General features: G+C 31.3%; 1 protein-coding gene and 1 long non-coding RNA gene across 4 annotated transcripts; one reads left to right on the top strand and one right to left on the bottom strand.

Moving 5' to 3' along the window:
• Positions 1–2,330: 2,330 nt before the first annotated feature.
• Positions 2,331–8,234, top strand: LOC114179597 (F-box/LRR-repeat protein 4-like). Of its 3 annotated transcripts, none has more exons than XM_028066001.2 (8): positions 2,331–2,749; positions 2,833–3,024; positions 3,217–3,623; positions 3,891–4,076; positions 6,155–6,347; positions 6,834–6,910; positions 7,016–7,151; positions 7,535–8,234. In XM_028066001.2, exons 1-8 carry the CDS (start codon positions 2,498–2,500, stop codon positions 7,829–7,831), a joined length of 1,740 nt encoding a protein of 579 aa, XP_027921802.1. In that variant the 5' UTR covers positions 2,331–2,497; the 3' UTR covers positions 7,832–8,234. The 3 variants fall into 3 exon arrangements, with proteins under 3 accessions (XP_027921802.1, XP_027921804.1, XP_027921801.1); XM_028066003.2 differs by having other exon boundaries at positions 2,333–2,749; positions 3,963–4,076; positions 7,016–7,166; XM_028066000.2 differs by having other exon boundaries at positions 2,334–2,749; positions 7,016–7,166.
• Positions 8,235–11,546: 3,312 nt separating this feature from the next.
• Positions 11,547–12,200, bottom strand: LOC146888033 (uncharacterized). Its single transcript, XR_014993713.1, has 2 exons — positions 12,026–12,200; positions 11,547–11,927 (listed from the first exon to the last, which is right to left on the bottom strand). It is a non-coding gene; the product is annotated as an uncharacterized LOC146888033 (long non-coding RNA).
• Between the last annotated feature and the right edge of the window lie 523 nt (positions 12,201–12,723).

Raw genomic sequence — 12,723 nt, 5'->3', positions numbered from 1 at the left:
TGCCTTAACAAACATCTTTCCATTATGGTTATGATTAACTTGATTCTTCTTATTCTTAAGAAAAGTAGTCAAGTTCACCGTTTGACCTTCCTCCATTAGCAATCTTCCTTCCTCTTGAACACACATCGTCACTAATTCATTAGTAGATCACTTATTCTTATGTGTTATAAGCAATTTTAAAAGGAGTATAATGATAAGGCAAAATATAAAAAATACAATGTATTAGAAGGGAATCAAACATGGTAACCTCTAAGACCTTTAGTTTAGTCACGATGTCCCTTACATACATGATTGATCACACACTCCTTTAGTCCCAGTGATTTTTAAGGATGAAAAACACATGACAATAGCTTTGGTAAGAGATTTGTCAGATGTGATGAATTGTTCATCAATAACCTTTAGCAAATATCTGACGTTGTCATGCTGATCAACAGAAGGCCGAATGCTAGTATAAAAGTTTGTCTTTATTAATGTCACAAAGAGACAATTTAACCTATCCCACTTCTCATAGAGATCAACAACGAGAGTGTTGGTCTTAATAATAAGGATGATTATAGTTTTAGTATACCAAAACTTATAATTATCCCATTTTTAGTTTGGGAATACCATCATGGATATCACAAAGATTCACAGATTGAGAAACCGCAAAATTATTTTTTAAAATACATGCTCATTATCATAATTTGAGACTATAGCAAAATAATATGCAAACATATGAATATAGTGACATAAAACTTATTTGTGTGCCAAAGTCTTACTAAATTAGACTCACTAGATGATACAACTATTGTGTTTTACCAATACAAACATGTCTTAATAAATGAATATAGTGACATAAAACTTTATTGTGGACTAAAGTCTTGCTCAATTAGACTAATCTAACTAAAAGATAAAATTATTAGATTATGTTCCTTGTCTCAATTCCTATGGAAAATTTGGGAAATATAATATAAAATATTTCATCTTACTTAATCATATATATGTAAGAAGATCCATATGGGTAAAGATTCATCGCATCACCATATAATTAATTACAATATATCATTATAATTTTTAATTCATTCAAACATTTACATAAATATTTGCATTAATATTCTTTATTTATAATGCAATCGAAATAAATAATAATAATATTCATTATATAAATTAAATTTATAACATATAATTTATATCAAAGTATATCACATATAAAAACTTATACTACATATAAAATATATATTATATACAAAATTTGGTAATACGTACAAAACCTTATAATACATACAAAATTATATGTTACATACAAATACACACAAAACCTTTGTAATATGTATAAAAACATATATTAAGTACATAACCTAACCTTATCATTCATACCAAATATATTATATTATGCATCTAACTTACAACTTATCGATTTTAATTCATCAAATCGATATAAATTTATAAGTCAATTCTATTGATTGTTATTTTATGTAATAAAATGATGAATGTTTATTAAAGTCTTTCGAAATATTCATACTAAGTATTTCTGTTAAAGTCTAACCTTTAGTCCAATCTTACTATAGAAACACATATTACATAATCAAGAGTAAGTTTAAAGTTATATTCATATGCAAACATATTTTATGCATAATTATTTAGATTTCGACAATTGTTTCAATAATATTATAATTATCCTTCTGTCCTACAATTCAATGTTTTAATCGATATGACTTAGACTATTTATATTAGATTATTTATGAAGTTAAGATATTTGATTATAATATAATTTATTATACATTCTCATGAATATTGTCCATATAACATAATTTACTTAAGTAAATACAATAAATTAATTACATTTCCGGTTTACTATTGACTATACTCACAATTATATTCATTTAACTAAAAAACAAAATTTTAAAATCAATTTTTTTATTATTTGAAAAAAATATTTTCACTTAAATTACAATTTAATGTAGAGCAATGCAATTTTATGTTATACATTTATTTAAGCACAAATCTGATCGCTTATGTGTAAGTTTTGTTGCATAAATTGACTTAAAACCAACCCAAACTCTCGTTCTTAATCTTCTTTGAGATGGTCATCTCTCTTAGATTAAATAAATGCAAAACAACTCAACTCTCATATCTAGTTGAAAATATCATATAATGCAATGTAACCAAAACCATTTAAAAAAGTGATCACTTCCATTTTAACCTACTATACAATGTTTTAGACAAACTAAAAATAATAAAAAACAACTATAATTTATATAGTTATAATATTCTTACCATGGCTTAAATGGTGTACTTATATTAGAGTGACCTCCCAACCATCATGGACAAACAAGGACATATTGGGAGTGGAGAGGCCCAGTTTTTACGCCGTTCTATTTGTTGCAATGAGCAAATGCCAAGAATGCCATTCGCATCTTCTTCCATGACTATTATTCTATTCTCTTACACATTCATCTGTCTCAGTTTCTGAATGACCCAATAACCCATTTTCCCCGCTCCACCGATCACCCACACCATGCGAGGCCACGATTGGATCAACAACTCGCTTCCCGATGAGTTAATCGTCGAAATATTCTCCCATCTCCACACTAAGTCCACCCGCGACGCCTGCTCCCTCGTCTGCCGCCGCTGGTTCCGCCTCGAACGCCGAACCCGAGCCACCCTCCGAATCGGCGCCGCTCACCTCTTCCTCGACCTCCTCCCCACCCGCTTCTCCAGTCTCAGAAACCTCTACATCGACGAACGCCTCTCCATTCCCCTCCAACTCGTCCGTTCAATAATTTCATTTCGTTCCATTTCTGCATTTGCATTTTCATTTCAATTCCCATTGAATTTCGTTGTTTTCTTCAGGGAAGAAAACGAACCGCGGAGGAAGATAGCGATCTCGAGTCCGTCTGTTTATCCGATGCTGGTTTGTCTTCACTCGGAGAAGGCTTCCCCAACCTTCACAGATTGGGCTTAATCTGGTGTTCCAATGTCTCTAGCGATGGCTTGACGTCCTTTGCTCGGAAATGCAGTTCCCTCAAAGCCTTAGATTTACAAGTAAGCTTTCATGAGTTTTTTCTGTTAATTCCATTTCCGTGTCCGTTTCACACGTATAAGTGCTTAATTAATCACCGGTATTTAGATTAGATGTCTGTTTTCCGTATGAATGCATTATTTGTTCAGTATCTCTCAATATCTACAAATATACACGCCCTATTTGCAGTTATAATTACTGAGGTTTTTCTTTAGGGTTGTTATGTCGGGGATCAGGGCCTGACTGCTGTTGGACAGTGTTGCAAGCATCTTGAAGATTTGAATCTGCGCTTCTGCGAAGGCTTGACTGATTCGGGTTTGGTTGAGTTAGCAGTTGGTGTGGGAAAATCTTTGAAATCTCTTGGTGTGGCGGCCTGTGCTAAGATAACTGATATCTCGATGGAGGCTGTAGGATCAAATTGCTGCTCCCTTGAGACATTGTCCTTGGATTCTGAGTTCATCCACAATAAAGGGCTGCTCGCTGTGGCTCAGGGTTGTCCAGCTTTGAAGGTTCTAAAGCTTCAATGTATTAATATCACAGACGATGCTTTGAAAGCCGTAGGTACTAGCTGTTTGTCTCTGGAGTTATTGGCACTGTACAGTTTTCAGAGATTTACTGATAAGTGAGCTGCTCTCTTACAAATTCTTGCTTTATTTGTCCATCATACCCCTCATCGTAAATTTATGTCCTTACATTATTATATATTTTTAGACTCACTGAAGTTTGTCCAATTTGAAAGTCATTGTTTAAAATGCAATCAGTTTGTAGCACACATGGGGGGGGGGGTAATCATTTCTCAAATGCTGATCATTGCATATTTCTTTTTGCCTTGTAAGATTTCTTTTTTGCTTTATTTAGCTATTCTTTTACAATAATGACTTTTGTCCAGGGGGTTGCGTGCAATTGGGAATGGATGTAAGAAGTTAAAGAATTTGACTTTAATTGATTGCTATTTTTTAAGCGACAAGGGTCTGGAAGCAATCGCTACTGGTTGCAAGGAACTTACACATCTTGAAGTCAATGGATGTCACAACATTGGAACTTTGGGGATAGAATACATTGGGAGATCTTGCCAGTATGTTTTTCTCTGAGCTAAGTTACTTGTGAAAATGTTATGGATCCATTGAGTTGAGTTATCTAACATAGCTGGAACGAATAAATTTAATTTAGAGTATGCCAAACAATTTATCATATTGATAGTTCCACTAGCTAGGGTCATTTTAATGCATTTGATCTCTCTTTAACTGGTCACTCAATAAAGCATCATAGAAGGCAGAAAGTTTGTTGTGGATGATGAATTTGCAATGCCAATTTATTAACCAACCCTGGCATGTGTTTATTGATGATCCACTGAGGTCTGTTCCTTCTTGTTCTGGTTCATGAAGGATTGGGTTGTACGTGTAACTTTTCAGTTAATTTAGTGGAATAGTGATATTACACATTTAGGCTTCTAATGTAAGAGAGAGAAACAGAAAGACAGAGAAAGAAAGAGGGAACTAAAGAACAGAAAGGATAGAGAGAAAAAGAGAGATCAGAAAGCTTACATTTTACTTGTTATTATTGTTCCATTCTGTCCAAAATATTCAACAGTCATGCTTTATTCACTGGCAGCTGCTAACAAGCATAAAATCCTAACTAACAGAAGCTGATAAACTAACTTACATTCCTTTCCTTTTCATATTTACTTATCAATCCATACCCAAAAGAGGATCTGAGCCCTCTAGGGTTTTAAACTTTAAATGGGATGGTAAGAGGAAGATAACTTCTGTTCAATCTCTAAAGCTTTCAAGAGCTTTTTCAAAAAATACTCCAAAATAGGACCCCTTTTAATGTAATGTGTAGAGTTGAGCTATTGTGGCTGCTGTATATGGATACTAAATGACCATACAGCATTCTTGCTCATATGATCAATGATGATCCTTTTAGTATCCTTGCTACTGGAGTAAAAGTAAAAATTTTGGCTTGTGCTTTGTCTTCTGCAATTAAAGCTTCCAACGTTTTTGAAGAATTTTGAATATCTGTTGGAGACTTCTCTGTTGACTGGGACTCACTTCCCACTGACGTGTTCTTGTTGGACCTCTACTTATTTTTTGTGTAATTGCTAAGGTATTACCATGCCAAGAGCCTTGCAACTCTCATGTTCTTTTGGTCAACATTTTCCTCTCAGCCTACAACAGCATATTCCTCCTGCAGACCAGCCATTTAAACATTTCAAACAGGCCAGGTTTACAAGATAGTGCATTAAATTCATCATTAAATTCTGCCAGGTAGGTGGCTTGTTGTCACATAGGCATCAAATCTTCTCTGTTGGCCTCATGCGCAATTTCTAAATGACCTTCAAGATATCAATGTACTGGTCCTAGCCTGAATCTTGCTCATATGCTTTATCATCCAGCCCTGTGCCTGCCATCTTAACTTTCATGTCATTGGTAGTCTCATCCAGCTCAAAGAATCCTTCAGACTCGATTATCCAAGCGAGAACATCTCCCCTTTGAAATTTTGGGAATTTCATCTTTGTAAATTAGGTTGGACATCAATACCCTTTTATTACAATCATATTGTCTGTCTCGAAAGTAATCTTCTTGATAGTGACCATGTCTGAGATTGATTTAGGCATCATGCTTTTTGCATATCAAGTTTGCAGATTTGAAATTCTCTTCACCATTTCTTGTAGTTTAAAAGACCACTGTAAGCCTCTGATCAATTTGAATGATACAGTCTTCCCTTTCACACATTGTTGCCTGTCATCATGTTTTTGTGCTCACGAGTTGAAAGATTCTGGGCCAGTAGTTCTAGACAGTGAGGCTCTTGATGCCATTGATACAGGATTTAGGAGGGAAGGAGAAAGAAGTAGAAGGAAAGAGGGAAGAAGAGAGCTGAACAGAGAGAATCAAGGGACGAGAGAAACCAAGAGCTTCAGTTATTCTTCTTCCAGTCTGTCCGAAACATACAAAGTCATACTTAATTTATAGGTATTTGATCCATACTAACAGTAGCTGACTAACTCACATTTCTTTCCTATTAATATTTACATAGGAATGCTAGCTCCTGATATTCGGGTTATCCTTTATTGACGGCACAAGTTGCAAAAGTTTTGAATTATTTCCATTGTCTTGCAATAGGATTCCAATCCCAACTTTTTAATGTATACAGGAAACTCACCGAGTTAGCATTGCTTTACTGCCATAGAATAGGAGATGTTAGCCTTCTTGAGGTGGGGCAGGGGTGCAAATTCTTGCAAGTTCTTCACTTGGTAGATTGCTCAAGCATCGGTGATGATGCTATGTGTAGTATAGCTAGTGGCTGCCGGAATATAAAGAAACTTCATATTCGTCGATGTTACAAGGTAACAACTTCAAGATCATGTTGTTTTTAAGAAGCTGGCATGAATGAAATCAATTCATTTGTTCCCAAGATATATTATTCCAATTAATCAAGCAAGCGAATTAATGTACTGTTCCTCTTAAATTTAAGGCCACATACTATCTGTTGTCATTTTGCATCTTAGCTAATTTAAGGCCACATACTATCTGTTGTTATTTTGCATCTTAGCTACGTGTTTCCATGATTTATTTCGTTGCCTTACTCATTTTTAACATTGTCCCTCATCTTATATGGTTACATTAGTTACTTGCTTTTTTCCCTCTCGAGAAAAGATGTGGAATATAGGAAAAATGGTTGAATGGGTAGTACTTAAAAATATATGTGAATGTCAGATCCCTATTATATACCGTGATACATATAATGCAACCTAGTTTTTACGGTTCATTAATTAAGTTTTTTAGGATAAGTTTTATATGTTTGCTCGTTGCTCCCTTTTTGTTGTTACTAGATTGGGAACAAGGGAATCATTGCTGTTGGCAAGCATTGTACATCTCTAATAGATCTTAGCATTCGATTCTGCGACAGGTAAGTAAAATGTATTAGAAGTGAGAACTTTAGATTGTTCTGAACATACAAAATATTGTTTATTCTGGAGAATGTCTACCTTAATATCTGTTTTTCAATTGCTAGGGTGGGGGATGGGGCCCTTACTGCAATAGCTGAGGGGTGTTCCCTTCGTTCTCTGAATGTTAGTGGTTGTCATCAAATAGGAGATGCTGGAGTGATATCCATCGCAAGGGGCTGTCCTCAACTCTGTCATTTAGATGTGAGTGTCCTGCAGGTATGTGCTCGTCTCTGTTCCTTTTTGTATACCAAAAACACGTGTTTAAGTTTCCATAATATTTTTTGTTTCAATAGCATGGATTGGTTTCTTGATTTCGCCATAGTTTCACTTTTGTGCATAACAAACTCCATCACAGTTAGGAACCGCGTATACCATATATCAAAGTTATGTATTAACATGGATGTTTTATGTAAACAATTTTGGGTTAAACATTGCATAATCATGTAATATCCATATGGAATAGCTAACTATATCATTATACATATGAGAATTAGTCAACCTGCTAATCACTATAACCTACTGAAATTTATGATCTTCCTTTCTACTTTCTCGTACTTTTTCAATATTTCTCATTATAATTTCAGAATCTGGGCGATATGGCAATGGCTGAGTTGGGTGAAAACTGCACATTACTTAAAGAAATAGTGCTCTCACACTGCCGTCAAATTACTGATGTTGGCCTGACGCATCTTGTCAAGAGTTGCACGATGCTGGAGTCATGTCAAATGGTTTATTGCTCTGGTATAACTTCAGCTGGAGTGGCCACCGTTGTTTCTAGCTGTCCCAACATAAAGAAAGTCCTGGTTGAGAAGTGGAAGGTTAGCCAACGGACGAAGCGACGAGCAGGCTCTATAATTGCCTACTTGTGCGTGGACCTTTAGATCATATACATTATATCTCTGACCTTGAGCTTTTTTCTATTTGATTTGTGAATATAACAAAATGCTACTGGCAATTCAGTCTAGCCTAATGGGTGCGGAGGATGAGGCAAGTTAGGGTGCCCTCCTTTACAGGAATTGTAATTATGAGAGTATCAATAGTGTAGAAACCAAAGGTTTAGATAAAAAATGTTTACAGTAGCATGGTCTCTGGGTATATTATATAAAGAGGATAACTGATATTTGATTTAAGACGTTACGGAGAAATCTTGTTAGGCTAAACCAGAGGTTTCATTTCATGTTACTTCTCCAAGTAATAAGCCTCAATTGTCCTCAGAGAGATCTTGTTCTTTTCTTGGATTTCGGATTCTTTGTTGAAGTATGGATTTGTGCATGGTTTCTGTAATATTTCCCTTCCTATACTCGCCTACTAACCCCATCCAGACGCCGCAGTTTATCTGGTTACTACAGCAGCGTTCAGGATCAATAAACTTTAGCAATGCTATGTTATTCGAACATTTTACGTGATTGTGCCATAGCAACTTTGTTGAAATATAGATACAACCTACAGAAGAGGCGGCGTTTAATTTGAAAGTTGAAAATCTATTTTTAAAAGTTACTGATTTGTTTTGTGACAGGGATTCTTGGTAGTCCCGTTTAACTGGGATGAGTCCTCAACGTAGAAAATAATAAAAATAAATGTAAAATATTTAGAGATTCTGTAACATCAGCAATAGGGATGTTTGCTATTTCATACCCATTTTCACAAAAAAAATTATCCTTATACTCAAATATAACGGATATCAAATTTTTGTGTCATATTTATTTTTATTGGGTAACGGGTATAGTCTCGTACTCATATTCATTTTCTTACTACTTCAATATTAATTTTAATTAATTTTTATAAAATAATAAAAAAATATGGTAAAAGAAACATAATATTATCAAATATTCAATATTAGGATGAAGATTATTTCTTCGATATCAACTTTGAAATAAATTATAATTGTTTACATTTTATATAAGAATACCAAATAAAATTTCATGAGAAGCAAAACATTTATTAAATTTCCAAACATTGACGAAACCTAGTTGATAAAATTAAATAATATTTTTAAAAAAATATAAAAGGAAAATAAATATTCAAATTAAAATATATTTTAAATGTTTGTTTAATTCAATTTTTTAAATTCTAATAAATATATTTTTTATACACTAATAAAAGTTATAATACATTACTTTATCAAAATGAGGTAAATAATAAACATAATAATAAAATTTTGACATAGATCTTGTATCTTTTGAACTACAATATATTGTAGATGGTGATAAAAAAAATATTCATGACAATTACATTAAATTTGTATATTGTAGTAAATAAAAGTTATTTATACAATTATAGTAAAAACATTACAGCATAATTGATAATGAGTTAGAAAATAAAAAATAATTAGATAAAATATATCGAAATAGTATTCTACATGATGAAAATAAACAACAAATAAAAAATTAACAAATGTGTGTTTTAGAAACAATTTGAGACACTATTGAAAGAAATCGCAAAAAAAAAATGTATAATTAAGGGTATGATAAGATGAAAAATACCTTAGAGATCTAAGACAACTTTTCAAATGTCAACATATATACTCAATAGTTGAGAAATAATGAAAATTGTTTTAGCAAAACAAAATAGTTATTCAAATGAAACAAAAATGAATAATAATAAGATTTTTTTTATATTACCTAGTAAATGAAAAATTTATGCTATTAAACATTTAAATTAAGAGTATTAAACATTCTCATGTGAAATAAAAATATATAATAAATAAAAATATTAAAAAATAATAGAAATATTCAAATGTGAAACATAAAAAAAAAATAATAGACATACACCATTTTAACATAATTACATAAATGTTATGATAAGATGAGAAATATATTGGAGATACAAATGAGTTTCATAACAAACCAAATAATTAGAAGAAATAAAAAATATAAAGTATATATATAGGGTTACTTAATTAATTGTGAATATTTTAATAATTTAAAAGGGGATGGAAATAAGACAGGGACGAGTATTATGACAGAAATATCTACAGAAATATCTACATCTCATACCCAATTGAAAAAGTCGAGGAATCCCTATACTTATACCCACGGAGACATATTTATTTGTCTATCTCTAAGCATTAGACTATCAATGAAACTATCCAAATAATCATGCTTCTAACTCATTTTATATAAAAATCAAGTTATTATTACTATTATTATTATTATATAAATTAAACATTTAAATACCTGTATGAAAATTTATTAAAATCATGAGTACGCGGTAGTCTAAAATTACATAATAATTTCATGTGATAATATATATATATATATATATATATATATATATATATATATATATAACTATGTCAATTAGGTCATTATAAATAAAACACTAGCAGTTTAGAGAGTTTCACAAAAATGAAGATTTGTTTAGATACATCCATCCCAAAATACTACAGGTGCTAAATCTCTCAGGTAAGCTGATTCATTAAAAAAATATACATAAGAAAATTATAAATGAAGAAAGTATATAAAATTTAAATGTCACTTCTATCCAAACATCTCAATTAACAAAATTCAGTAAAAAAAATAATTTATAAATAAAGAACGGGTATAAATTTTAAGTGTCACTTGTATCCAAACATCTAGTTAATAAAATTCAAATTCAAAGGTGTAAACAATTCACAATCATCAAATCGTATATCAGGTATTAGTCCAATGACTCAAACAACCATTAATGAAATGTTGTTCAGCCATCCATTAGTGAAATGTTGTTCAAACATCCACGGGTGAAATGTTGTTCAAACAATCATTAGTAAAATGTTGTTCAAACAACAAAAATAATTCTAGACTTTGTTTCCAGAAGATCGGTGAAATGTTGTTCAAACAACAAAAAATAATTTTAGACTCTATTTTCGAAAAACTAGTGTATTGAGGTGACTCATGAAACTCTGCACGTGTCATGCTTGTTACCAAATCCTCTTTTCATATTCCATCACTCACGACCAATGTCTCTAAGCCAAGTCATGATAGGGTTAACCTCACTAGCTCTCTAAGTATAATCTTTTCTCATATCATATAATATGTTATGTGGTAGTCTCTTTCAACTTACACCACCTAAATGTCGTACTATATGTGAGTTAAACACTAATTGAGTCAGAATAGTTTTACCCCCAAAGTTCCCTCCAATACACTTTGACACCCTGTATTTTTTCATGAAATGAAAATAACTACTGGGACTCAACCACACATCACTACTTTAAGCAAGGTTTTAAAATTAATCATTTATAATATTTGTAACAAAAACCGATTTTTAGGGTAATATCAATGTTCAATTTGATTTTATATAATTCTCACTCCCGTCTACCTTTAACTACAAATCTCCCGAGTCATAAAACACATTCTTCATATATCAAACTAAACTCTAAATACTAGCCAAGTTTTTAATTTGATTTTCTATATGCTTCTAATCTATTTAAGCTCTTCCTTCATATAATATAAAGGACATAAGTAAAATCACCTCACTACATCATAATCATTCAAACAAACATACCCAAAAGAATCATTTACTCATGCAATTCATATAAATCATACTCGTTCCTCTTATCTTCTACTATAACCACATTCCTAGCATTTTTTTATACCAATTTCATAACAATAAACAATGTCAGCCACAACTCCTTTTATCCAATCCAGCAAATTCACCAACACTCAAAAATTCATAACATAAACCAATTTCTTTTTCTCTTAAACCGTCTTCAATTTCTCTATACAAAAGAAAACCATCACCATCACCACCATAAACATTATTCATTATATTTTAGTTTCTCAAGCATCAGCAACATTCCCACAAAAATATGCCCCTCTTTTATAATTCAACGCAAAAACATCAAATTTGTAAAATAACTAGTTTCCCTTGTCTTAAAGAAGACTCGTATCATTATTCTCTCCTTACGTAACTTTACCATGTACTATTCTATTTATGCAACCAGAGGTTCAATCAACGATGAAGACTTGATTTTAGATCCAAAACTAGGTGAAGATTCATCTAGAAAACAAAAAAACAACATGCAATCAGAAAAAAAAAAATACATGCATTAAAAATATAAAAATGCTCTTATAAGAGGAAGAAGAATTTGAACTTACCGAATAATGAAATTGATTAGGGAATATGAGAGAACCCTTCATTTAGTTACTTCTGGAACTTTAGATCTTCAAGAAAACAAGGAAAGAGATTAAATCTTTCAAGGGAAAAGGGAGAAGGGAGAGGAAGAGAAAACCTAACTTCTGGGAATTGAAAATAAAAGGAAATATTCATAAACTAATTTTGATGCTTTTTTAGAATATATATATATATATATATATATATATATATATATATATATATATATATATCAATAAAATATTATAAAAAAGATGTTATAATGTTTTTTGTTTGTGTGTGGTTATTTTTTTTCAATATAATTTTTTATTAGCTTATTTGTGGTATCAATTTTACGATGCTTATTTAAACCAATAAAATTGATGTAGTATTTTTTGTTATTAATTTCAATTATGTTATTGTTACAAATATTAAAATTTTACTATTTATATAACAAATAAATGATTTCATTGTAAAATAATGTAAAATAAATTAGTTCAATATAGATTTTTTTAAAATTATATTTTCAAAATAAAGGAATAAATAATTGATTGAGAATTTGTTGTTGAAGGAAAAAAAGATTTCATTGTAAAATTATATTGTAAAATAAAATATTTTATTGTAGTTTTTTTGTTGTTGAAAGTTTGTAAATTAAACATTCATGATTTGTAGTTAAATAATTCTTTTTTTTTTCTCTTTTCTT

Source organism: Vigna unguiculata, chromosome 3 (genome assembly GCF_037176805.1).
Source record: "Vigna unguiculata cultivar grain cowpea cultivar isolate G323 ecotype 2 chromosome 3, ASM3717680v1, whole genome shotgun sequence".
Classification (NCBI taxonomy): domain Eukaryota; kingdom Viridiplantae; phylum Streptophyta; class Magnoliopsida; order Fabales; family Fabaceae; genus Vigna; species Vigna unguiculata.
Note: the sequence above shows the minus strand (reverse complement) of the source record. Positions and strands in the feature narration are given on the sequence as shown.

Excerpts from the sequence above, each read along its gene's own strand:
- LOC114179597 (XM_028066000.2), top strand. The coding sequence starts at position 2,498 with ATGCGAGGCCACGATTGGATCAACAACTCGCTTCCCGATGAGTTAATC. Across the intron at positions 6,348-6,833 it reads ATATTCGTCGATGTTACAAG|ATTGGGAACAAGGGAATCAT; the intron begins GTAACAACTTCA and ends TGTTGTTACTAG. Across the intron at positions 7,167-7,534 it reads TAGATGTGAGTGTCCTGCAG|AATCTGGGCGATATGGCAAT; the intron begins GTATGTGCTCGT and ends TTATAATTTCAG.